This window comes from Oncorhynchus mykiss, chromosome 25 (genome assembly GCF_057628025.1).
Source record: "Oncorhynchus mykiss isolate SJ-2025 chromosome 25, ASM5762802v1, whole genome shotgun sequence".
NCBI classification, from domain to species: Eukaryota; Metazoa; Chordata; class Actinopteri; order Salmoniformes; family Salmonidae; genus Oncorhynchus; species Oncorhynchus mykiss.
In genome coordinates, this window is record NC_143046.1 from 16,416,400 (window position 1) to 16,444,307 (window position 27,908).

The 27,908-nt window shown below is 46.1% G+C and overlaps 2 protein-coding genes across 6 annotated transcripts in view; both read left to right on the forward strand.

Moving 5' to 3' along the window:
• Window positions 1-6,161: 6,161 nt before the first annotated feature.
• On the forward strand, window positions 6,162-19,867 carry LOC110504650 (MORC family CW-type zinc finger protein 3). 4 transcript variants are annotated; one of them, XM_021583415.3, is made up of 16 exons: window positions 6,162-6,351; window positions 6,499-6,571; window positions 8,946-9,078; window positions 9,532-9,752; window positions 10,137-10,284; window positions 10,710-10,872; window positions 11,138-11,266; window positions 11,489-11,608; window positions 11,871-11,974; window positions 12,089-12,223; window positions 12,445-12,561; window positions 12,929-13,006; window positions 15,493-15,855; window positions 18,072-18,597; window positions 18,819-18,979; window positions 19,082-19,867. In XM_021583415.3, exons 1-16 carry the CDS (start codon window positions 6,313-6,315, stop codon window positions 19,239-19,241), a joined length of 2,670 nt encoding a protein of 889 aa, XP_021439090.3. In that variant the 5' UTR covers window positions 6,162-6,312; the 3' UTR covers window positions 19,242-19,867. The 4 variants fall into 4 exon arrangements, with proteins under 4 accessions (XP_021439090.3, XP_036826293.2, XP_036826294.2 ...); XM_036970398.2 differs by having other exon boundaries at window positions 18,075-18,597; XM_036970399.2 differs by having other exon boundaries at window positions 15,493-15,810.
• A 167-nt stretch (window positions 19,868-20,034) lies between these two features.
• Window positions 20,035-27,908, forward strand: part of f8 (coagulation factor VIII, procoagulant component) — a 36,753-nt gene continuing 28,879 nt past the window's right edge. For both annotated transcript variants that reach the window (XM_021583414.3, XM_036970394.2), the window contains exons 1-4: window positions 20,035-20,521; window positions 20,760-20,860; window positions 21,623-21,745; window positions 27,144-27,356. In XM_021583414.3, the coding sequence (XP_021439089.2) occupies window positions 20,358-20,521; window positions 20,760-20,860; window positions 21,623-21,745; window positions 27,144-27,356 (601 nt within the window). In that variant the 5' untranslated portion in view covers window positions 20,035-20,357. The remainder of the gene's footprint in view (window positions 20,522-20,759; window positions 20,861-21,622; window positions 21,746-27,143; window positions 27,357-27,908) is intronic.

Sequence of the window (27,908 nt, forward strand, 5' to 3'; positions counted from 1 at the left end):
TTCCGACAGGACAGGACAAGGTTGCAGCAAACATGACGATAGTCTGGTTCAGGCATGAACAACACAAACAAGAATCCGACAAAGACAGGAGCAGAAACAGAGAGAGATATAGAGGACTAATCAGAGGGAAAAAGGGAACAGGTGGGAAAAGGGGTGACGAGGTAGTTAGGAGGAGACAAGGCACAGCTGGGGGAAAGAGGGGGAGAAAAGGTAACCTAACAACGACCAGCAGAGGGAGACAGGGTGAAGGGAAAGGACAGAAACAAGACACAACATGACAGTACATGACAGTACCCCCCCACTCACCGAGCGCCTCCTGGCGCACTCGAGGAGGAAACCTGGCGGCAACGGAGGAAATCATCGATCAGCGCACGGTCCAGCACGTCCCGAGAGGGAACCCAACTCCTCTCCTCAGGACCGTACCCCTCCCAATCTACTAGGTACTGATGACCACGGCCCCGAGGACGCATGTCCAAAATCCTACGGACCCTGTAGATGGGTGCGCCCTCGACAAGGATGGGGGGGGGGGGGGAAGACGAGCGGGGGCGCGAAGAACGGGCTTGACACAGGAGACATGGAAGACCGGGTGGACGCAACGAAGATATCGCGGAAGAAGAAGTCGAACTGCGACAGGATTAATGATCCGAGAAATACGGAACGGACCAATGAACCGCGGGGTCAACTTGCGAGAAGTGGTCTTAAGGGGAAGGTTCTGAGTGGAGAGCCAAACTCTCTGACCGCGACAATATCTAGGACTCTTAGTTCTACGCTTATTAGCAGCCCTCACAGTCTGCGCCCTATAACGGCAAAGTGCAGACCTGACCCTCTTCCAGGTGCGCTCGCAACGTTGGACAAAAGCCTGAGCGGAGGGGACGCTGGACTCGGCGAACTGAGATGAGAACAGCGGAGGCTGGTACCCGAGGCTACTCTGAAAAGGAGATAGCCCGGTCGCAGACGAAGGAAGCGAGTTGTGGGCGTATTCTGCCCAGGGGAGCTGTTCTGACCAAGACGCAGGGTTGCGAAAAGAAAGACTGCGTAAGATGCGACCAATAGTCTGATTGGCCCGTTCTGCTTGACCGTTAGACTGGGGGTGAAAGCCGGAAGAGAGACTGACGGAAGCCCCAATCAAACGGCAAAACTCCCTCCAAAATTGAGACGTGAATTGCGGACCTCTGTCCGAAACGACGTCTGACGGAAGGCCATGAATTCTGAAAACATTCTCGATGATGATTTGTGCCGTCTCTTTAGCAGAAGGAAGCTTAGCAAGGGGAATAAAATGAGCCGCCTTAGAGAACCTGTCGACAACCGTAAGAATAACAGTCTTCCCCGCTGACGAAGGCAGTCCGGTGACAAAATCTAAGGCGATGTGAGACCACGGTCGAGAGGGAATGGGAAGCGGCCTGAGACGGCCGGCAGGAGGAGAGTTACCGGACTTAGTCTGCGCGCAGACCGAACAAGCAGCCACGAAGCGACGCGTGTCATGCTCCCGGGTGGGCCACCAAAAGCGCTGGCGAATGGAAGCAAGCGTACCCCGAACGCCAGGGTGGCCGGCTAACTTGGCAGAGTGAGCCCACTGAAGAACGGCCAGACGAGTAGGAACGGGAACGAAAAGAAGGTTCCTGGGACAAGCGCGCGGCGACGGAGTTTGAGTGAGTGCTTGCTTTACCTGCCTCTCAATTCCCCAGACAGTCAACCCGACAACACGCCCCTCAGGGAGAATCCCCTCGGGGTCAGTGGAGGCTACTGAAGAACTGAAGAGACGAGATAAAGCATCAGGCTTGGTGTTCTTAGAGCCCGGACGATAAGAAATCACGAACTCGAAACGAGCGAAAAACAGCGCCCAGCGCGCCTGACGCGCATTAAGTCGTTTGGCAGAACGGATGTACTCAAGGTTCCTATGGTCAGTCCAAACGACAAAAGGAACGGTCGCCCCCTCCAACCACTGTCGCCATTCGCCTAGGGCTAAGCGGATGGCGAGCAGTTCGCGGTTTCCCACATCATAGTTACGTTCCGACGGCGACAGGCGATGAGAAAAATACGCGCAAGGGTGGACCTTGTCGTCAGAGAAGGAGCGCTGAGAAAGAATGGCTCCCACGCCCACCTCTGACGCGTCAACCTCGACAATGAACTGTCTAGAGACGTCAGGTGTAACAAGGATAGGTGCGGATGTAAAACGATTCTTGAGGAGATCAAAAGCTCCCTGGGCGGAAACGGACCACTTAAAGCACGTCTTGACAGAAGTAAGGGCTGTGAGAGGGGCTGCCACCTGACCGAAATTACGGATGAAACGACGATAGAAGTTCGCGAAGCCGAGAAAGCGCTGCAACTCGACGCGTGACTTAGGGACGGGCCAATCAATGACAGCTTGGACCTTAGCGGGATCCATCTTAATGCCTTCAGCGGAAATAACAGAACCGAGAAATGTGACGGAGGAGGCATGAAAAGAGCACTTCTCAGCCTTCACAAAAAGACAATTCTCTAAAAGGCGCTGGAGGACACGTCGAACGTGCTGAACATGAATCTGGAGTGACGGTGAAAAAATCAGGATATCGTCAAGGTAAACGAAAACAAAGATGTTCAGCATGTCTCTCAGGACATCATTGACTAATGCCTGAAAGACAGCTGGAGCGTTAGCGAGACCGAAAGGAAGAACCCGGTATTCAAAGTGCCCTAACGGAGTGTTAAACGCCGTCTTCCACTCGTCCCCCTCCCTGATGCGCACGAGATGGTAAGCGTTACGAAGGTCCAACTTAGTGAAAAACCTGGCTCCCTGCAGGATCTCGAAGGCTGAAGACATAAGAGGAAGCGGATAACGATTCTTCACTGTTATGTCATTCAGCCCTCGATAATCTATGCAGGGGCGCAGGGACCCGTCCTTCTTCTTAACAAAAAAAACCCCGCTCCGGCGGGAGAGGAGGAGGGGACTATGGTACCGGCGGCAAGAGCTACAGACAAATAATCTTCGAGAGCCTTACGTTCGGGAGCCGACAGAGAGTATAGTCTACCCCGGGGGGGAGTGGTTCCCGGAAGGAGATCAATACTACAATCATACGACCGGTGTGGAGGAAGAGAGGTGGCCCTGGACCGACTGAACACCGTGCGCAGATCGTGATATTCCTCCGGCACCCCTGTCAAATCACCAGGCTCCTCCTGTGAAGAAGAGACAGAGGAAACAGGAGGGATAGCAGACATTAAACATTTCACATGACAAGAGACGTTCCAGGAGAGGATAGAATTACTAGACCAATTAATGGAAGGATTATGACAAACTAGCCAGGGATGGCCCAAAACAACAGGTGTAAAAGGTGAACGAAAAATTAAAAAAGAAATGGTTTCGCTATGATTACCAGAAACAGTGAGGGTTAAAGGTAGCGTCTCACGCTGAATCCTGGGGAGAGGACTACCATCCAGGGCGAACAAGGCCGTGGACTCCCTTAACTGTCTGAGAGGAATGTCATGTTCCCGAGCCCAGGTCTCGTCCATAAAACAGCCCTCCGCCCCAGAGTCTATTAAGGCACTGCAGGAAGCTGACGAACCGGTCCAGCGTAGATGGACCGACAAGGTAGTGCAGGATCTTGAAGGAGAGACAGGAGTAGTAGCGCTCACCAGTAGCCCTCCGCTTACTGATGAGCTCTGGCTTTTACTGGACATGAAGTGACAAAATGACCAGCAGAACCGCAATAGAGACAGAGGCGGTTGGTGATTCTCCGTTCCCTCTCCTTAGTCGAGATGCGGATACCTCCCAGCTGCATAGGCTCAGCACCCGAGCCGGCAGAGGAAGATGGTAGTGATGCGGAGAGGGGGGCAACGGAGAACGCGAGCTCCTTTCCACGAGCTCGGTGACGAAGATCAACCCGTCGCTCAATGCGAATAGCGAGTTCAATCAAGGAATCCACGCTGGAAGGAACCTCCCGGGAGAGAATCTCATCCTTTACCTCTGCGCGGAGACCCTCCAGAAAACGAGCGAGCAAAGCCGGCTCGTTCCAGCCACTGGAGGCAGCAAGAGTGCGAAACTCAATAGAGTAGTCTGTTATGGATCGATTACCCTGACATAGGGAAGACAGGGCCCTGGAAGCCTCCTCCCCAAAAACAGATCGATCAAAAACCCGTATCATCTCCTCCTTAAAGTCCTGATACTGGTTAGTACACTCAGCCCTTGCCTCCCAGATTGCCGTGCCCCACTCACGAGCCCGTCCAGTAAGGAGAGATATGACGTAGGCGACACGAGCAGTGCTCCTGGAGTAAGTGTTGGGCTGGAGAGAAAACACAATATCACACTGGGTGAGGAACGAGCGGCATTCAGTGGGCTCCCCAGAGTAACACGGCGGGTTATTGATTCTGGGCTCCGGAGATTCGAAAGCCCTGGAAGTGGCCGGTGGATCGAGGCGGAGATGGTGAACCTGTTCTGTGAGGTTGGAGACTTGGGTGGCCAGGGTCTCAACGGCATGTCGAGCAGCAGACAATTCCTGCTTGTGTCTGCCTAGCATCGCTCCCTGGATCTCGACGGCTGAGTGGAGAGGATCCGAAGTCGCTGGGTCCATTCTTGGTCGGATTCTTCTGTTACGGTGCGTGAATGAGGACCCAAAAGCGAATTAACGTAAACAGAGCTTCTTTAATAACAAAACAAAACGTAGGCTCAGATGGACCGGCAGGTTCCGACAGGACAGGACAAGGTTGCAGCAAACATGACGATAGTCTGGTTCAGGCATGAACAACACAAACAAGAATCCGACAAAGACAGGAGCAGAAACAGAGAGAGATATAGAGGACTAATCAGAGGGAAAAAGGGAACAGGTGGGAAAAGGGGTGACGAGGTAGTTAGGAGGAGACAAGGCACAGCTGGGGGAAAGAGGGGGAGAAAAGGTAACCTAACAACGACCAGCAGAGGGAGACAGGGTGAAGGGAAAGGACAGAAACAAGACACAACATGACAGTACATGACACCAAGAGTCAAGACTAAACCAATTCACCTTGGTGGTGGGCAGACTGGTTTTATACTATTCTTAACGATTTAGCACAAACCAGAAAAAAATGCAACAACATGTCTGTGAAACTATATATTCACAGTATTGTGAAAGATTTGTGGTTTATTTGGTAGCATGTAGTAGTGTGAGTCATTTGACTAATTGCAGTAGTACAGTACAGAATTAGAGGTGCACTATTTGATAGATTCCCCTGCTCACCCTACCTCGGGATCTCAAGCAGCAGCTCAAATCTGCAGGATGGGGGGTCTTGTTATTAGGAAGGATGTCTACCATGGATAGCTAAAATAATTATTATGATCACACTTCATCAATTGAAATATTATAGGGACACCTATATGTAACAGTATAACTTTAGACCGTCCCCTCGCCCATACCCGAGCGGGAACCAGGGACCCTCTGCACACGTCAACACAGTCACCCAAGAAGCATCGTTACCCATCGCTCCACAAAAGCCGCGGCTCTTGCAGAGCAAGAGGAACAACTACTTCAATGTCTCAGAGCAAGTGAAGTCACCGATTGAAACGCTATTTAGCGTGTGAATCGTCCTCAGAAATACCCACATGCCTGAATAATAATTGCATAACCAACGTCTGTAATAAGACATGTCCGAATAGGGCTATAACATGGAAAATAACAGGTTGAACCATTTAGAATGCGCCCCATAATCCCATGGGATCCGTCATGGGTGCACACAGCATAAATATGACATAAACAATTATAGTGCCTACACATCACATTCTAGATGCAAACCAAATAGGTTTTTATAGGTTAAGTTGATAAGCAAATTGGCCGCATCATGCTCATGTTAGTCCTCTAGAACGCAGGTGTAGACTTCCTAGTATGACTCTGAAATAATGAGGTGGCGTGTACGTGTGCGCGCATCCGTTTCAGCGTGTTTGGGAGTCTTCGACTCCAACCACGGGAGTCTGAGTCTACTCCAAAAACCATGGAGTCGTGCACCACTAGGGGTTGGCAGTGTGGTTACGGTTAGCGTTTGTTTAACATAATACATATATTGTAGAAATGGGCGGGGTTTGTGACTGTGGTATATAAACTAGCAGATGCGGCGTTTAAGTGCTAGTCGGAACTAGGAAACTCTGAATTTTCGGACTCGCTAACTGTTCGATTGCGTCACGTGTATAACTAGGCTACAATCATTTAGCGAGTCGAACATTTCAGAGTTTCCTAGTTTCGACTAATGCGTGAACGCGACAAGACAGACCTGTGCGAGCGGCCTGTTGCTACTCACTACGTAGACACAGTTTAAACTCTGTACTGTCTTTGACGTAGGTGTCGTTTGCCTGCTAGTGGTTTTCACTGTAAAAACATGGCGAGGTTTAGCGAGCATGGGATTCGCCTCAGTTCCGTATGTATTTTTCAAATAAGTTATTTATTGTGTGTTGTAAGCTATTTCGTTTGTAATTTGCATTCGTTCTTATATGCTAGATGTGTTGTTGACGTTTAGTTTTTATTATAAAGGAAAATAGTAAATATCGAAGTTGTTTTTTTGCAGATGAGTCCGTCCTTCCTGAATAGTAATTCAACAAGTCATACGTGGCCTTTCAGCGCAGTTGCAGAACTAATAGGTAACAACAGTCAACTTTCATTTTGATATTCTGTGTTTTCATTTCCCTTTCCGCTGAAGGCAGGAAAGTTGCAAATGTTTGTGCCTAAAAATGTACTGGTGGCATGGCTTCCGCATAAGAAAATACAATAGACGCCTTGTCTGTGTGTGTGTGTTGCCCGCACTTCATCGAGAGTCTACCATCCACCTGTTCTTTTCTCATCGCAATATGTGTCACATGTGACAGTATAAGTTATACTTTAGTTATAACATGTTAGTATATTCAAATGAAGTTCCATATTTTACAGAGGAGAAAATGTTATGCCTACAGTAACTTCATTATGACGTCGCTTGCCAGGCATTCACATCATATTTTTCTCGCGCTACTAAGTTTTTTTTTAGGTGGAAATTAGTTCCTCATTCATATCAACGCAGTAACACTACTTGCGATGCGGGTAAAATATGTTTTATATTCATGTTCGTTGTTTATTCTCATCTAAATTCGGTATATGTTTCAAGTTGTCAGAGTTGAGAAGCCTCCCCTCTGTGCATGCATAGGCCCTGGAAGTAAGGGTGCTGATCGAGAGTACTTCAGCAACCCCTGAAAAATCTGAATTAAAAAATATATCTATATTTTTTTATTATTATTATTTTAATGTAGTGCACTGGGCCTTTAATAGTCCTGTATAAGAGGACAATCTGCAGCTCGGGCAAACCCCAGCAACAAAAATATTGCAGCACCTCCACCCCTAAACTACTTCCCGCAGCTATGTGTGCATGATTATTGGTTGGAATAGACCAGTTGGTTCGTGCCGTGTGCATTGTCTGTTGGTCACCTTCAAATTTGTGAAAGCCTGCGATTTGCATACTTGGAATAACCCCGAGTGTGGTGCACACTGTAGACTTGCATTTGGTTAAGATACGCAGTGCTTAACTTGGGCAGGAACTCACCTTAGCTGAGTACCAGCACCCTAAATGTTGAGCTCCTGTTCCCCTTACAGAATATTAACTCAAAAGTATTGTGGAGCTCCTGCACCTAAATATAAACAGTACCTGCACCCAACTTGAGTACCAGCACCTATTTTAGTCCAAGTCAAGCACTGAAGATACATACTGGGCGCGTTCGAGCAGATCACTTTTGTCAACCTTACAAAGTGTGTTGCATTATGGGGATAAAAAATTGTCTGACTTGACAACTGCATGAGCTTTACAAAAACCATGTGATCAAAGGTCATGAAGTTTAGACTCTAGTCGACTGCAAATTTCTGAAGTTGCTATTCACCAACTTCATCCTGCAGCCATCACTGCATTGTGGGAGGCTGTCAACCAATCGTTAGGGTGCATTTGTTTGACCCACGTGAACGTGACCAAAGATGTGACTAAAACAGAAACCAACCTTTCTGCAGTTCATGTATAATTGAATGTGATATTTGAGGCTCTCTTTCACCAATTGATAGTACAATGTACACACCCATATTTACAACTTGTGACTGTGTGATATGGGGTTGGAGACATGTTTATTTTGACATTAAAAATACACTTTTATAAACAATGGCAACACTGCCATGTTGCACTGAGCCTTCCTGTTGGAAAACCACATTCATGTCCGGCTTTCGGCTGTTGCAGATGCACCTCCCCCGACTTCACTCCTGGACTCAAACAAGACCATTGTTTTGTAACTTTGTTTAAAGGCCCAATGCAGTCATTTTATATCAATATCAAATCCTTTCTGGGTAACAGTACCTTACTGTAATAGATTTCCATTAAAATGGGCAAAATAGCTTTTTAGAATTTTGCTAGGACTGTGTGGTAGTGAAAACTGAAAACTAGCTGTTATTGGCAGAGGTTTGGAGCTCAATTTGTTATTGGTCTATTAAGGAATTTACCGCATGGTGATGTCACCATGGAAAGCCTAAACTCCAGCCCATGCAAACCTGCTGATTAGAACGTCCCGTGTAGATTTCATGTTCAAACAGCAACTATCAGGAAATAACACTGATCAAGTTTTTTAACACTGTTATAGTGTTAGTTTCCTCAACTGTTGTACAATATGATATAAAACACAGGACATGGTTTGGAAACGTGGGGTCATTTTTCATTGGAGCAGACATTTGGTCTGAAAAAACATCTGTTCAAACCAGTCCAGTTAATCTCACGTGTGCTAGTCTGTCACAAGGGACCACTTTTACATTATGCAGGATAAGTTGGTCAACTGATTTTAATAATTACAGTACACCCCCTGTCTAGACACAGTTAATGTGAAGCACTGTGTGACTTTTTCAACTTGTTCTACAATAGTTTTTACAACCATTTTTCATGTAAAATGGGCTTTATAGATTCATTTAATGATTGATTGATTGATTGATTGATTGACTGACTGACTTTGTGCTGTGTAGATAATGCGTCAGACCCGGGCGTGACAGCCAGGCAGATCTGGATAGATGTGGTCGAGGAACAGCAACAGCTCTGTCTGGCCTTCACTGACAACGGCAGCGGCATGACCCCCAACAAACTGCACAAAATGCTCAGGTGAGAAACACAGGCTTACGTACGTTTGGCTACACACACATACACACACACTGCTGTTTGATCATCCATGTTGCAGCCTCTACACACACACACTGCTGTTTGATCATCCATGTTGCAGCCTCTACACACACACACACACACACACTGCTATGTGAAAGGTTATACTGTAATTACCCATACATAAACAACTGAGTTGAATTACTAACATTTTGTCTTTGTTCCACACCCTTTTTTGTCTCACTATGCGACATGCCCACTCTCTCTCTCACGTAAACCCGTGAACACACAATCGCTCTCTTTTCTCCCCCTCATTCTCACATACACACATCCTACACACAAACTATCTCTCTGCACACAAATACAGACCCACTTCTCTCACTTCCACACCAATACAGACACATGTCTCCAACTAACGCTGCAATCTCACCCCACTCTTTCTCTTTGTCTGTTCAGTTTTGGTTTCACAGAGAAAGGGTCTGGTAAGGGCAGCCACCAGGCCATCGGTGTCTATGGAAACGGCTTTAAATCTGGCTCCATGCGTCTTGGTCGTGACGCTCTGATCTTCACTAAGAACGGAGGCTGTCTGACCGTCGGCATGCTGTCTCAGAGCTACTTACAGGCTATAAAGGCACAGGCTGTCATCGTCCCCATCGTGCCCTTCAACCAACAGACCAATATCCTTACACAGAGAGAGATAGGACCCAATGCAGTATCATTGATGCTTTGGAAATGTTTCCTAAATGTTTGTCATGCCAATAAAGCAATTGAATTTGAGAGAGAGGAAAACAGGCAGAGAGGAAGAAAGACAGAGAGGAAGACAGACGGAGAGGAAGACAGACGGAGAGGAAGACAGACAGAGAGGAAGACAGACAGAGAGGAAGACTGACAGAGAGGAAGACTGACAGAGAGGAAGACTGACAGAGAGGAAGACTGACAGAGAGGAAGACAAGAGTACATGCATGTGTGTGTTCAAAGGATTGATTGAAAAACTGTGTGTGTATGCGTCCGTGTGCTTGCCTGTATGTGTATCCTGGTTGCTCTCCTTAACTATGTCTTACAGGTGCTGGTAGTGACTGAGGACTCTGAGGCCAGTCTGAATGCCATCCTGACCCACTCTCTGATCCACACCCAGAAGGAGCTGCTACAGCACTTTGACTCCATCCTCTCCAAGAAGGGCACTAAGATCCTCATCTGGAACATACGCAGGTCAGGAAACACACCCACGTAATCGCTGTGAGATGGCTAGCTAGTTTGCGGTGCGAGCTATTAGTGTTTCCATCGGTGACGTCTCTCGCTCTGAGACCTCAAAATAGAAGTTTCCTTTGCTCTGCAAGGGCCGCTGCTTTTGTGGAGCGATAGGTAATGGATGCTTTGAGGGTGACTGTTGTCGATGTTTTCAAAGGGTCCCTGATTCGAGTCCAGGTTGGGGCAAGGAGAGGGACGGAAGCAAAACTGTTACACACAAACACATTCTGCTTATTTGTTAGTAATGACACAGTATTGGGTATCATCTCTGAAAGCAGAAAGGATCAGTGGCCAATTAATGATTCATTACAGGCAAGTGGGATATTTTATCATTCTATGAAGAATGAAGCTGACACAAGTAATGAGTTCTACAATATCACGTACAGGAACAAAGATGGTAAGCCGGAGCTGGATTTCGAGACAGATGAGTTTGACATCCGGATGCCAGAGATCCACTCAGAGGAGACCAAGACTAGAGGCAGGAAGAAGAGCTTCCCCGGACCGCAGAGGACTGACCACACCATCCCAGAGATGGACTACTCCCTGAGAGTGAGTGATAAAAAAGATGAGTGATGATGTGTTACAATGAGAGTGAGTGTTGAGTGAGTGATGAGAGACATGTCAGGGTGGTTAAGAGAAAGTTCACTGTAAACATTTCAGTCACCTTGGAACTCTATTCAACAACTGTATACACCAGAGGATTGTGACCTTGAATGCAGCATAGCCAAACAGAGTGATAAAGGAAGGTGAGAAGGTCTGATGGTTTGAATATGATTCTGAACAGGAAGTCTCATTCATTCACATTCTCTCACAGGCCTACCTCAGCATCTTGTACCTGAAGCCTCGGACTCAGATCATCCTGCGACAGAAGAAGGTTCAGACCAAGCTGGTCGCCAAGAGCCTGTCGCAGATTGAGAACGATGTTTATAAACCCCAATTCAATGTATCCTTCTGTAGAACTAGAATCGGTTTGTCCATTCATTTCTATCCAAAAACGATTATTGCGTTTATCAAAGTATTCTGTAAGTAATAGAACTTAACCTTAACATACCTTAACCTAACTTAACTTACATAGCGACGATGCAAAGTACTGTGGTCACTTGTACAGGCTTCAGTCTGGGCGTATGCCCAGAAAACTTAACTTAAACTTAACCATTTCTATCAGAAAGACAGAGTTAAGGTCACCTTTGGGTTCAACCGTAAGAACAAAGACCACTATGGCATCATGATGTACCACAAGAACCGCCTCATCAAGTCCTATGAGAAGGTTGGCTACCAGATCAAGGTACATATTAATTAAAGACTGTAATGTTGAGTTTATCTGTCAACACCTGGGGCCACAAACAAGATATATTATATGAGAGATTGTGTGAGGTTTTGGTGTAATAGTTATACTATACTTCTCTCTCCCTCTAAATCTCCATCTCTCACTCCTATATACCTCACCCTCTTCCCACCTCTCCCTCTACTTCTACTTTGCTACTTTACTACTTCTCCTTTACCTCTATCTCTCTCTTCTTCTTTTTTCCCCCCTCTCCCTGTTTCAGTCGTCAGGTCAGAGGGCAGGGGTTGGGGTTATTGGAGTCATTGAGTGCAACTTCCTGAAGCCGGCTCACAACAAGCAAGACTTTGAATACACCAAAGAGTACAGGTACAACACACACACAAATGAATCAGTATTATCATGAACCAGATGAGCAGATTGACATGCTATTTATAGTTCAGGATGTGAACATCCTCTCTGTATTTGTGTGGTTTGAAACAGGCTGACCCTGTCGTCCCTGGGGCTGAAGCTCAACGACTACTGGAATGAGATGATGGAGAAAAAGGCGAGAGAACGAGAGTTCCTGGCAGCGGAGAAGAAGAATGAAGAGGAAGATGAGGAGGAGGAAGAGGAGGAGTGAGTTTTTATGTTTGTTTAGTTTGATTTATTTTGGATGATTGTTGCTACAGACTGTCAAATATTACCGTGACATCACAGTGCAAGTACAGGGCTAACATGGATGGCTTGTGGTTAAGAAACAGGAAATGAAAAGTGTGTGTTTTGTTTAACTTGTGTGCCCACTGGTGTGTGTGTATGTGTGCGTGCGTGCGTGTGTTTGTACACTCCTACGTGGGTAGGAGTCCAGTGTGGCTGCAGTGTGAGGACTGTCTGAGGTGGAGGCGTGTCCCAGAAGGCCACTACAGCTCCACCCCTGAACACTGGAGCTGCAGCCAGAACCCCAACACCATGCTCAGGTACCAGAGAGAGACAGAGAGAGAGGGCTCTATTTTAACAAACCTAACCTGGCGTTAGGGCTGGAAAATGTCAGTGCGCTGGTTTTTACATGACGCCTTAGCGCCGCCTTAACGCCAGACAAAAATAGAGCCCAGAGAGAGAGAGTAAGAGAGCGAGAGAGAGAGAGATAGCAAGTGTGCATGCATTCAAGCTTTCAGGAGTGTATTTGCATGTTAGGTTGTCTTTGTTCTCATCAACTGTACTGACCTGGGGTGTGTATTTCAGGACTTTCTCATCTGACCTGTGGTGTGTATTTCAGGAGTTCCTCATCTGACCTGTGGTGTGTATTTCAGGAGTTCCTCATCTGACCTGTGGTGTGTATTTCAGGAGCTGCTCTCTGCCAGAGGAAGCAGAGGAGAGTGAAGAAGAGTTAACGCCAAGCTACCAGAAGAAGACCTACAAGAAGTAAATATACCACCACCCACCCCTACTCTCTCCTCCACCCTACTCTCACTCCCTCTCTCCTCCACCCTACTCTCTCCTCCACCCTACTCTCTCCTCCACCCTACTCTCACTCCCTCTCTCCTCCACCCCTACTCTCTCCTCCACCCTACTCTTACTCCCTCTCTCCTCCACCCTACTCTCACCTCCACCCTACTCTCACTCCCTCTCTCCTCCACCTTACTCTTACTCCCTCTCTCCTCCACCCTACTCTCTCCTCCACCCTACTCTCACTCCCTCTCTCCTCCACCCTACTCTTACTCCCTCTCTCCTCCACCCTACTCTCACCTCCACCCCACTCTCACTCCCTCTCTCCTCCACCCTACTCTTACTCCCTCTCTCCTCCACCCTACTCTCACCTCCACCCCACTCTCACTCCCTCTCTCCTCCACCCTACTCTCACTCCCTCTCTCCTCCACCCTACTCTTACTCCCTCTCTCCTCCACCCTACTCTCACCTCCACCCCACTCTCACTCCCTCTCTCCTCCACCCTACTCTTACTCCCTCTCTCCTCCACCCTACTCTCACCTCCACCCCACTCTCACTCCCTCCCTCTCTCCTCCACCCTACTCTTACTCCCTCTCTCCTCCACCCTACTCTCACCTCCACCCCACTCTCACTCCCTCTCTCCTCCACCCTACTCTTACTCCCTCTCTCCTCCACCCTACTCTTACTCCCTCTCACCTCCACCCCACTCTCACTCCCTCTCTCCTCCACCCTACTCTTACTCCCTCTCTCCTCCACCCTACTCTCACCTCCACCCCACTCTCACTCCCTCTCTCCTCCACCCTACTCTTACTCCCTCTCTCCTCCACCCTACTCTCACCTCCACCCCACTCTCACTCCCTCTCTCCTCCACCCTACTCTTACTCCCTCTCTCCTCCACCCTACTCTCACCTCCACCCCACTCTCACTCCCTCTCTCCTCCACCCTACTCTCTCCTCCACCCTACTCTCACTCCCTCTCTCCTCCACCCTACTCTCACCTCCACCCCACTCTTACTCCCTCTCTCCTCTACCCTACTCTCACCTCCACCCCACTCTCACTCCCTCTCTCCTCCACCCTACTCTTACTCCCTCTCTCCTCCACCCTACTCTCACCTCCACCCCACTCTCACTCCCTCTCTCCTCCACCCTACTCTTACTCCCTCTCTCCTCCACCCTACTCTCACCTCCACCCCACTCTCACTCCCTCTCTCCTCCACCCTACTCTTACTCCCTCTCTCCTCCACCCTACTCTCACCTCCACCCCACTCTCACTCCCTCTCTCCTCCACCCTACTCTCTCCTCCACCCTACTCTCACTCCCTCTCTCCTCCACCCTACTCTTACTCCCTCTCTCCTCCACCCTACTCTTACTCCCTCTCTCCTCCACCCCACTCTCACCCCTTCTCCTCCACCCTACTCTCACCTTCACCCCACTCTCACTCCCTCTCCTCCACCCTATTCTCTCCTCTACCCTACTCTCCTCCACCCTACTCTCACTCCCTCTCTCCTCCACCCTACTCTCACTCCCTCTCTTTTCCACCCTACTCTCTCCTCCTCCCTACTCTCACTCCCTCTCTCCTTCACCCTACTCTCACCTCCACCCTACTCTCTCCTCCACCCTACTCTCACCTCCACTCCACTCTACTCTCAACTCCACTCTACTCTCACCTCCACCCTACTCTCACCTCCACCCTACTCTCTCCTCCACCCTATTCTCTCCTCCGCCCTACTCTCACCTCCACCCTACTCTCTCCTCCACTCTACTCTCACCTCCACTCCACTCTACTCTCAACTCCACTCTACTCTCACCTCCACACTACTCTCACCTCCACCCTACTCTCACCTCCACCCTACTCTCTCCTCCACCCTACTCTCTCCTCCATTCTACTCTCACTCCCTCTCTCCTCCACCATACTCTCTCCTCCAGTCTACTCTTACTCCCTCTCTCCTCCACTCTACTCTCACTCCCTTTCTCCTCCACCCTACTCTCTCCTCCACTCTACTCACTCCCTCTCTCCTCCACCCTACTCTCTCCTCCACTCTACTCTCACTCCCTCTCTCCTCCACCCTACTCTCACCTCCACCCTACTCTGCTCTTCATGCACGCCAGATGCACAGCCAATTAATATCTGTACTGACACTTTGTTTGATGTGTGTGTGCATGGCTGTGTGTGTGGCTAGTGGCTACGCATGTGTGGGTGTGTGGGTGTGTGTGTGTATATGCAATGCCATGTATTTGCACTCTCTGTGTGCATGTGTCAGTTTGTGGTTTGCCGCCTGTGAGTTTTACGTTGTTATTCTCAGTAAAAACCACAGTGTCAGAGCAAACCTGACTTCCTCCTTCAGTTGAATATTTTCTTCATATTTATACTTTAGGCCTACTCTACTGTGCCTATCTATACTGTACTGAGCCATGTATCTCGGTTGTTCCATTCACTGCTGTTTCCATTCTGTGTCTAAAAAGGGACCAAGGCCTGGTCAGAAAACGAGGCCGTCCGCGGAAGCACCATGTACTCCCCCAAGGCCTGTCTGAGCCGGTCCTCCTCCGCCCTCTACCCCGTGATGCCCCCCTGCCTCTGACTGAACCGGTCCTCCTTCGCCCCCTACCCCCTGATGCCCCCCTCCCTCTGACTGAACCGGTCCTCCTCCGCCCTCTACCCCCTGATGCCCCCCTCCATCTGCTCACAGAGGAGACTGAGAACAGCGAGCAGAATAAGCCAGTGGCTCCACTGGTGGCCACTTTAGAGGATGACGAGGACAACATGGCACCGTCCAAGTCTGGGTCAGAGACATGCGCACCCACACGCGCATGCAAACGCTCATACAGGTAACTGCCAAAATAAAGGAAACACCAACATAAAGCATCTTAATAGGGCGTTGGACCTCCACGAGCCAGAACAGCTTCAATGCACCTTGGCATAGATTCTACAAGTGTCTGGAACTCTAGTGGAGGGATGCAACACCGTTGTTCTATGAGAAATTACCATTATTTGGTATTTTGTTGGTGTTGGAAAACACTGTTTCTGGCACTGCTCCAGAATCTTCCAGAATTTGGGTTGAGATCTGGTGACTGAGACACACACCCTTTAAACTCTCTATGCTCCTTTGAGACCCCTCTTTCCAAGTCACTGCGATCTCTTCTTCTAGCCATGATAGCCAAAATTATGGGCAACTGGGCATTTTTATACACCCTACGCATGATGCTATTGCTTAATTAACTCAGGAACCACACCTGTGTGGAAGTATCGGCTTTCAATATATTTTGTATCCCTCATTTACTCAAGTGTTTCCTTTATTTTGGCAGTTACATGTACATATACACTCACTCTTATTCGAACACACACACTCTTACACACACACACAAATGCACATATACAGTGCCTTGTGAAAGTATTCGGCCCCCTTGAACTTTGCGACCTTTTGCCACATTTCAGGCTTCAAACATAAAGATATAAAACTGTATTTTTTTGTGAAGAATCAACAACAAGTGGGACACAATCATGAAGTGGAACGACATTTATTGGATATTTCAAACTTTTTTAACAAATCAAAAACTGAAAAATTGGGCGTGCAAAATTATTCGGCCCCCTTAAGTTAATACTTTGTAGCGCCACCTTTTGCTGCGATTACAGCTGTAAGTCGCTTGGGGTATGTCTCTATCAGTTTTGCACATCGAGAGACTGACATTTTTTCCCATTCCTCCTTGCAAAACAGCTCGAGCTCAGTGATGTTAGATGGAGAACATTTGTGAACAGCAGTTTTCAGTTCTTTCCACAGATTCTCGATTGGATTCAGGTCTGGACTTTGACTTGGCCATTCTAACACCTGGATATGTTTATTTTTGAACCATTCCATTGTAGATTTTGCTTTATGTTTTGGATCATTGTCTTGTTGGAAGACAAATCTCCGTCCCAGTCTCAGGTCTTTTGCAGACTCCATCAGGTTTTCTTCCAGAATGGTCCTGTATTTGGCTCCATCCATCTTCCCATCAATTTTAACCATCTTCCCTGTCCCTGCTGAAGAAAAGCAGGCCCAAACCATGATGCTGCCACCACTATGTTTGACAGTGGGGATGGTGTGTTCAGCTGTGTTGCTTTTACGCCAAACATAACGTTTTGCATTGTTGCCAAAAAGTTCAATTTTGGTTTCATCTGACCAGAGCACCTTCTTCCACATGTTTGGTGTGTCTCCCAGGTGGCTTGTGGCAAACTTTAACTGACACGTTTTATGGATATCTTTAAGAAATGGCTTTCTTCTTGCCACTCTTCCATAAAGGCCAGATTTGTGCAATATACGACTGATTGTTGTCCTATGGACAGAGTCTCCCACCTCAGCTGTAGATCTCTGCAGTTCATCCAGAGTGATCATGGGCCTCTTGGCTGCATCTCTGATCAGTCTTCTCCTTGTATGAGCTGAAAATTTAGAGGGACGGCCAGGTCTTGGTAGATTTGCAGTGGTCTGATACTCCTTCCATTTCAATATTATCGCTTGCACAGTGCTCCTTGGGATGTTTAAAGCTTGGGAAATCTTTTTGTATCCAAATCCGGCTTTAAACTTCTTCACAACAGTATCTCGGACCTGCCTGGTGTGTTCCTTGTTCTTCATGATGCTCTCTGCGCTTTTAACGGACCTCTGAGACTATCACAGTGCAGGTGCATTTATACGGAGACTTGATTACACACAGGTGGATTGTATTTATCATCATTAGTCATTTAGGTCAACATTGGATCATTCAGAGATCCTCACTGAACTTCTGGAGAGAGTTTGCTACACTAAAAGTAAATGGGCTGAATAATTTTGCACGCCCAATTTTTAAGTTTTTGATTTGTTAAAATTTTTTGAAATATCCAATAAATGTCGTTCCACTTCATGATTGTGTCCCACTTGTTGTTGATTCTTCACAAAAAAATACAGTTTTATATCTTTATGTTTGAAGCCTGAAATGTGGCAAAAGGTCGCAAAGTTCAAGGGGTCCGAATACTTTCGCAAGGCACTGTGGATAGATACAGACACAAACACACACTCAGTCTCTCTCTGTCTCAGCAGAAACAAGCGGAAGTCAATATGGCCGCCCAGGGACATGGAAAAGAGACCACAACCATGGGCGGGTCCACACCCATTCGCTGACGAGATCCAAGATGTGCAACAACCTGGGAAAGACGGCAACGAACCACAGACACTGACTGGGCAGACAGAGAAGACCAAGGGGGAAAAGGCACCACTCGGGGCCACCAGAGGAGGCCTTTCCCAGCCCAGCTCCAGCCTTGCCTGGCCTCCCTCCCTCACTTCAGCCCAGACGGTGGTGGTGTCCCCCCTGAGTCGTCCGGAGGGCCCCTGGCCCCGGGCTCTGACCCTGGAGGGAGCTGGTTCAGAAAGGGGAGCCCTGGTCCAGAGACTGGCTGGACTGGAGAAGGAGGCTCAGAGGCTGAGGAGGATACTGGGTTCCAACGCACCCCCAGCAACGCAGGACACTGTGGTGATGACAGAGGCTGCCTCTGGGGATAAGGCATCTGGTGGGGCGGGGGCGGAGACAACAGTGGCCATGGTAACCAAACAGGACCAAAGGGAGGTCAGTAGGGTTAACTGTGAATTTAGTAAAGTTCTGAATGTTTTTCAAGATTAGTGAAATCAAAAGACCTACTATCCCCATTAGGAGGATACATGAAGAACATTATAAAATGGTTAGTTCCAAGCTTTCTTATTAGTTCAAACTGGTATTCTAGCTGTCAATTCTTCTGAATTTAAACTTTTATAGAGACATGTATCCCATTACCTCTTTTCTCACTACAGTGTGAGAGCTCAGCTTCCCCTGGCACACCAGGGCTGGTTGTGGATGGCATCCAGTCCCAGAGAGAGCAGCCTGAGCTGGGCAGGCTGAGGAGGGAGAAGGCTGACCCCCAGAGCAGGCTGAGACAGACTGACAGCCCAGTGACCAGGGACCAGAGCTCCCGGTGTGTTTACCCACGCAGAGACAGAAACACACACACCCTATAATCCATCGCTTCTTTAGATTTGCATTCTCTCTATAACTTTCTGCTCTCTGTATTTCCCAGCATTGTGCAGGAGAACCTCCTCAAAATCCGAGGAAACGTGGTGGCTCTGCTGTCAGCCATCCTGCCCCACCTGGACCTGCAGGGCATCAGCCTGGATACGCCAGACGTAGACAGCATCCTGCAGCAGATCATAGACGCCAACTCACTGTCTCCACTCTAGAACCCACTCTCAGTGCTCTAGAACCCACTTTCAGCACTCTAGAACTCACTCTCACCACTAGTACTTATGCTCACCACTCTACTGTAGGTAACATATCGTTTATTTTTCCATACCAACCTGGAACCCCTATGTCCACAACACATTATCCACACACTGACTCACATTGTAATGGCTGACCCATCTTAATAGTCATAATAATGACTATCACATTGTAAATACTTTATCCCCAATTGACCCTGCCTAAGTTCAGATGCGTTGTACTGTACTCATTGAGTGTGAGATGTTGTAATACTGTACTCAGATCAGCTTGCTATGCTGTATGTTTTACCTTCACCATATGGGAAGGATCCACATAAGTAACCAGCAGTCTGCTTCATTTAATATCATGTGTTATTACTTGTCAATCAGAGACCCTGGCTTGTGTGAGAGAAGCTGAGAAGCCTATTACTGTTTGCTTTTCATCCTTGCTACTGTTTTTAATACGTTTGTTAATTATTTTGTCATTTTAATGTATGAACATGTTCCTTGATAGTGTTAGGGCTGGACTTAAACAACCCTGTCATTACAATGTTTTATAGTTTCACCGTTTGTTTGCTTGCATATCTTTTTAAAGAAAATCAACCAGGTATCATGATTTTGTGATCTTTTGTCTGACGTTTAACAGGCACCACTTTTGTTCTAAACACCATACCCCTCGTCTTGTCTGAAGCATGTTGTTATGTGTGTTTTGAGTTCAACCAATGAGAAATAGCTAACAAAAGTTTATAAAATTCGGCAGTAGACAGTATTGACCACAGGGAGGCAGAGTGGCCATCATCATTTTTCCTATATTTTACTGTGAGCAGCACTGAAACGGACACGTCTAACTTCACTATTTCCAACTCACTACAAGCTCTACACATACACACACTCACTCCCCCTGTCTCTCACATTCATACACACTGTCTTTCTCTCTCTCTCCCCCTGTGACTATCTCTAGTTTTGAACGTTCCCTTTAAATACCCTCCCTAACGGGAAATAACGGTAGTAAGCTGCCTGCTACCGTCCGGTCAGGCTATCCGATTTCTCTACGGTCAGTGAATTTACGTGCAGGCGGACAGGTGCTCGTGCTTTGCGATGAGAACGCTGTTGATATCACTCCTCTGGGTCCTCGGCGGGGTGGAGGAGACGGTGGCCGTACCTGCCGTAGGCCGACATGCCACGAGAGAGTTCTACATCGCCGCGGTTGAGATTGGTTGGGACTATCTTTACTGGGGCAGCGCTGACTCGTCGGAACAAAGGTGAAGTTCTATCAAGTCATTACCTAACATCTATCCCTTATTTGTTTTTCTGCTTTGAAGACTAGGTTTTTTATGTCTGTCGGGTTAAACGTCAATATTGTAGTATACTGTTCTATGCAATTAAAAGTTGAAGATGTATATAACCTTGTAGGACATTTGATTTGTTTTCATGTTTAAATCATTGCATTATACATTCTTTAAAAACATTTAAATATCCATGTTGATTATGAACTTCTAGGAGGAGGACCAAGGATCCCCCTCAGAAATACATAAAAGCTGTTTATAGAGAATACACTGATTCCACATATTCAGTCCCCAAACCTACATCAACATGGGCAGGTATGTGTACTCATTTTATGTATTAATTATTAATTACTTTAAGTAGGTATATCTTTGAAATAAAATATATGCTACCACACACAGTGGTGTGAAGTACTTAAGTAAAACTACTTTAAAGTACTACTTAAGTAGTTTATAGGGGTATCTGTACTTTATTATTTATATTTTTGCAAACTTTTATGTTTACTTCACTACATTCTTAAAGGAATTATGTACTTTTTACTTCATACATTTTCCCTGACAGCAAAAAGTATTCGTTACATTTTAATGGGAAAATGGTCCAATTCACACACTTATCAAGAGAACATCCCTGGTCATCCTACTGCCTCTGATCTGACGGACTCACTAAACACATGCTTCGTTTGTAAATTATGTCTGAGTGTTGGAGTGTGCCCCTTGCTATCCGTCAATAAAAATAACAAAAATTAAATGGTGCCGTCTGGTTTGCTTAATAAAAGGAATTGGAAATGGTTTATACTTTTACTTTTGATACTTAAGTATATTTTAGCAATTCCATTTACTTTTGATCCTTATATTTAAAACCAAACACTTTTAGACTTTTACTCAAGTAGGATTTTACTTTTACTTGAGTCATTTTCTATTAAGGTTTCTTTACTTTTACTCCAGTATGACAAGTGAGTTATTTTTCCACCGCTGACCACCACACACACACACACACACACACACACACACACACACACACACACACACACACACACACACACACACACACAGAGAGAAACAGAGTGCTTTGTGTTGCAGGTATCCAGGGTCCGGTGATCCATGCCCAGGCCAGTGACAGGGTGGTGGTGCACTTTAAGAACCTGGCGTCCCAGCCCTACAGCATCAGCCCTGTGGGGGTCAGCTACTGGAAACAGTCTGAGGGTAATGTCTTTATGTCTACCTACTAACTTACTACTGGAAACAGTCTGAGGGTAATGTCTTTATGTCTACCTACTAGCTTACTACTGGAAACAGTCTGAGGGTAATGTCTTTATGCCTACCTACTAGCTTACTACTGGAAACAGTCTGAGGATAATGTCTTTATGTCTACCTACTAACTTACTACTGGAAACAGTCTGAGGGTAATGTCTTTATGTCTACCTACTAACTTACTACTGGAAACAGTCTGAGGGTAATGTCTTTATGTCTACCTACTAACTTACTACTGGAAACAGTCTGAGGGTAATGTCTCTATGTCTTTATGTCTACCTACTAACTTACTACTGGAAACAGTCTGAGGGTAATGTCTTTATGCCTACCTACTAGCTTACTACTGGAAACAGTCTGAGGGTAATGTCTTTATGTCTACCTACTAGCTTACTACTGGAAACAGTCTGAGGGTAATGTCTTTATGCCTACCTACTAACTTACTACTGGAAACAGTCTGAGGATAATGTCTTTATGCCTACCTACTAACTTACTACTGGAAACAGTCTGAGGGTAATGTCTTTATGTCTACCTACTAACTTACTACTGGAAACAGTCTGAGGGTAATGTCTTTATGCCTACCTACTAGCTTACTACTGGAAACAGTCTGAGGGTAATGTCTTTATGTCTACCTACTAGCTTACTACTGGAAACAGTCTGAGGGTAATGTCTTTATGCCTACCTACTAACTTACTACTGGAAACAGTCTGAGGATAATGTCTTTATGTCTACCTACTAACTTACTACTGGAAACAGTCTGAGGGTAATGTCTTTATGTCTACCTACTAACTTACTACTGGAAACAGTCTGAGGGTAATGTCTCTATGTCTTTATGTTTACCTACTAGCTTACTACTGGAAACAGTCTGAGGGTAATGTCTTTATGTTTACCTACTAACTTACTACTGGAAACAGTCTGAGGGTAATGTCTTTATGTCTACCTACTAACTTACTACTGGAAACAGTCTGAGGGTAATGTCTATGTTTTTATGTCTACCTACTAACTTACTACTGGAAACAGTCTGAGCGTAATGTCTTTATGTCTTTATGTCTACCTACCAACTTACTACTGGAAACAGTCTGAGGGTAATGTCTTTATGTCTTTATGTTTACCTACTAACTTACTACTGGAAACCGTCTGAGGGTAATGTCTTTATGCCTACCTACTAGCTTACTACTGGAAACAGTCTGAGGATAATGTCTTTATGTCTACCTACTAACTTACTACTGGAAACAGTCTGAGGGTAATGTCTTTATGTCTACCTACTAACTTACTACTGGAAACAGTCTGAGGGTAATGTCTTTATGTCTACCTACTAACTTACTACTGGAAACAGTCTGAGGGTAATGTCTCTATGTCTTTATGTCTACCTACTAACTTACTACTGGAAACAGTCTGAGGGTAATGTCTTTATGCCTACCTACTAGCTTACTACTGGAAACAGTCTGAGGGTAATGTCTTTATGTCTACCTACTAGCTTACTACTGGAAACAGTCTGAGGGTAATGTCTTTATGCCTACCTACTAACTTACTACTGGAAACAGTCTGAGGATAATGTCTTTATGCCTACCTACTAACTTACTACTGGAAACAGTCTGAGGGTAATGTCTTTATGTCTACCTACTAACTTACTACTGGAAACAGTCTGAGGGTAATGTCTTTATGCCTACCTACTAGCTTACTACTGGAAACAGTCTGAGGGTAATGTCTTTATGTCTACCTACTAGCTTACTACTGGAAACAGTCTGAGGGTAATGTCTTTATGCCTACCTACTAACTTACTACTGGAAACAGTCTGAGGATAATGTCTTTATGTCTACCTACTAACTTACTACTGGAAACAGTCTGAGGGTAATGTCTTTATGTCTACCTACTAACTTACTACTGGAAACAGTCTGAGGGTAATGTCTCTATGTCTTTATGTTTACCTACTAGCTTACTACTGGAAACAGTCTGAGGGTAATATCTTTATGTTTACCTACTAACTTACTACTGGAAACAGTCTGAGGGTAATGTCTTTATGTCTACCTACTAACTTACTACTGGAAACAGTCTGAGGGTAATGTCTATGTTTTTATGTCTACCTACTAACTTACTACTGGAAACAGTCTGAGGGTAATGTCTTTATGTCTTTATGTCTACCTACCAACTTACTACTGGAAACAGTCTGAGGGTAATGTCTTTATGTCTTTATGTTTACCTACTAACTTACTACTGGAAACCGTCTGAGGGTAATGTCTTTATGCCTACCTACTAGCTTACTACTGGAAACAGTCTGAGGGTTATGTCTTTATGTCTACCTACTAACTTACTACTGGAAACAGTCTGAGGGTAATGTCTCTATGCCTACCTACTAGCTTACTACTGGAAACAGTCTGAGGGTAATGTCTTTATGCCTACCTACTAGCTTACTACTGGAAACAATCAGAGGGTAATGTCTTTATGTCTACCTACTAGCTTACTACTGGAAACAGTCTGAGGGTAATGCCTTTATGTTCCCCTTTCTAACTTTCTGCTGGAAACAGTCTGAGGGTAATGTCTTTATGCCTACCTACTAGCTTACTACTGGAAACAGTCTGAGGGTATTGTCTGTATGTCTACCTACTAACTTACCATAAATACTAAATCTGCGTGTCTACCTACTAACTTACAGTAAATACTAAATCTGCGTGTCCATCTACTAACTTACCGTAAACACTAAATGTGTGTGTCTACCTACTAACTTACCGTAAATACTAAATATGTGTGTCTATCTACTAACTTACCGTAAATACTAAATCTGTATGTCTATCTACTAATTTGCCGTAAATTGTAAGCCACTGTCACATCTTAGAACTAGTGTTATAAAGTATACTGAACCCAATAAAGGGCTTCCCCACTGTTGTACACTTGAATTAAGTGTGTGTGTGTGTGTGTGTGTGTGTGTGTGTGTGTGTGTATCAAATCAAAGCAAATTTTATTTGCCACACGCTCCGACTACAACAGGCTTACTTACAAGCCCTTAACCAACAACGCAGTTTCAAGATTTTTTTTTTTAAGTAAGAAAGAAAAGTAACAAATAATTAAAGAGCAGCAGTAAATTACAATAGCGGGGCTCCATACAGGGGGTACCGTGACAGAATCAATGTGCGGAGGTACCGGTGTCGAGGTAATTGAGGTAATATGTACATGTAGGTAGAGTTATTAAAGTGACTATGCATAGATAATAATAGAGAGTAGCAGCAGCGTAGAAGGGGGGGAGGCAATGCAAATAGTCTGGGTAGCCATTTGATTAGATGTTCAGGAGTCTTATAGCTTGGGGGTAGAAGCTATCTAGAAGCCTCTTGGACCTAGACTTGGTTCTCCGGCACCGCCTGCCGTGAGGTAGCAGAGAGAACAGTCTATGACTAGGGTGGCTGGAGTATTTAACAATTTTTAGGGCCTTCCTATGGCACCGTCTGGTATAGAGGTCCTAGATGGCAGGAGGCTTGGCCCCAGTGATGTACTGGGCCGTACGCTCTACCCTCTGTAGTGCCTTGCGGTCGGAGGCCGAGCAGTTGCCATACCAGGCAGTGATGGAACCAGTCAGGATGCTCTCGATTGTGCAGCTGTAGAACCTTTTAAGGATCTGAGGACCCATGGCAAATTTTTTCAGTCACCTGAAGGGGAATAGGTTTTGTCGTGCTCTCTTGACGCTTGTCTTGGTGTGTTTGGACCATGTTAGTTTGTTGGTGATGTGGACGTCTAGGAACTTGAAGCTCTCAACCTGCTCCACTACAGCACCGTCAATGAGAATGAGGTCATGCTCGGTCCTCCTTTTCCTGTAGTCCACAATCATCTCCTTGTCTTGATCAATCAAATCAAATCAAAATCAAATTTATTTATATAGCCCTTCGTACATCAGCTGATATCTCAAAGTGCTGTACAGAAACCCAGCCTAAAACCCCAAACAGCAAGCAATGCAGGTGTAGAAGCACAGTGGCTAGGAAAAACTTTGAGGGAGAGGTTGTTGTCCTTGTACCACACGGCCAGGTCTTTGACCTCCTCCCTATAGGCTGTCTCGTCGTTGTCAGTGATCAGGCCTACCACTGTTGTGTCATCGGCAAACTTAATAATAGTGTTGGAGTCGTGCCTGGCCGTGCAGTCATAAGTGAACAGGGAGTACAGGAGGGGATGAGCACGCACCCCTGAGGGTCTCCTGTGTTGAGGATCAGTGTGGAGGATGTGTTGTTACCTACCCTTACCACCTGGGGGCGGCACGTCAGGAAGTCCAGGATCCAGTTGCAGAGGGAGGTGTTTAGTCCCAGGGTCCTTAGCTTATTGATGAGCTTTGAGGACACTATGGTGTTGTACACTGAGCTGTAGTCAATGAATAGTATTCTCACATAGGTGCTCCTTTTGTCCAGGTGGGAAAGGGCAGTGTGGAGTGCAATAGAGATTACATCATCTGTAGATCTGTTGGGGCGGTATGCAAATTGGAGTGGGTCTAGGGTTCTGGGATAATGGTGTTGATGTGAGCCATGACCAGCCTTTCAAAGCACTTCATGGCTACAGATGTGAGTGCCACCGGTCGGTAGTCATTTAGGCAGGTTACGTTAGTGATCTTGGGCACAGGGACAATGGTGGTCTGCTTAAAACATGTTGGTATTACAGACTCGGTCAGGAACAGGTTGAAAATGTCAGTGAAGACACTCCAGTTGGTCAGCGTATGCTTGGAGTACACGTCCTGGTAATCCGTCTGGCCCTGCGGCCTTGTGAATGTTGACCCGTTTAAAGGTCTTACTAACATCGGCTGAGGAGAGCGTGATTACACAGTTGTCCGGAACAGCTGATGCTCTAATGCCTGTTTTAGTGTTACTTGCCTGGAAGTTATTGAGTTTGTCTCGTAGGCTTGTGTCTCTGTGCAGCTCTCGGCTGTGCTTCCCTTTGTAGTCTGTAATAGTTTGCAAGCCCTGCCACATCTGACGAGCGTTGGAGCCGGTGTAGTATGATTCAATCTTATTCCTGTATTGACGCTTTGCCTGTTTGATGGTTCGTCGGAGGGAATAGCAGGATTTCTTATAAGCTTCCGGGTTTGAGTCCCGCTCCTTGAAAAATGATTTGTTCAATTTGAGGTGAGTAATCGCTGTTCTGATGTCCAGAAGCTCTTTTCGGTCATAAGATACGGTAACAGCAACATTATGTACAAAATAAGTTACAAACAATGCGGAAAAACAAACAAAACAGCACAGTTGGTTAAGAGCCAATAAAACAGCAGCCATCCTCTCCGGCGCCAAATGTATCAAATGAGTGTGTTCCCGCAAGCATGTATCTGCTATGTCAGTCTCTGTGTGTACACACGTATATTCATAGCAGTATATCTCTTTCTCTCTAGGGGCCGGATACGATGACGCCACTTCTAGCCAGGAGAAGGAGGATGATGCGGTTGCTCCAGGAGGATACTACAAGTACGTCTGGGACATCAACCCTAATGACGGTCCGACCGTGGGAGACCCAGAATGCCTCACCTACTCCTACTCCTCCCAGGTGGACACTGTACAAGACTTCAACTCTGGGCTCATCGGGGCTCTGCTCATCTGCAAATCAAGTTAGAGACACAACTTTATTCCTGCTATGTTGATCCCACATACCTTACATCCAGATACATCACAACTTTATTCCTGATATGTTGATCCCATATACCTTACGTCCAGATACATCACAACTTTATTCCTGATATGTTGATCCCACATACCTTACGGTCAGATACACCACAACTTTATTCCTGATATGTTGATCCCACATACCTTACATCCAGATACATCACAACTTTATTCCTGATATGTTGATCCCATATACCTTACGGTCAGATACACCACAACTTTATTCCTGATATGTTGATCCCACATACCTTACGGTCAGATACACCACAACTTTATTCCTGATATGTTGATCCCATATACCTTACATCCAGATACATCACAACTTTATTCCTGATATGTTGATCCCACATACCTTACGGTCAGATACACCACAACTTTATTCCTGATATGTTGATCCCACATACCTTACATCCAGATACATCACAACTTTATTCCTGATATGTTGATCCCACATACCTTACGTCCAGATTACATCACAACTTTATTCCTGATATGTT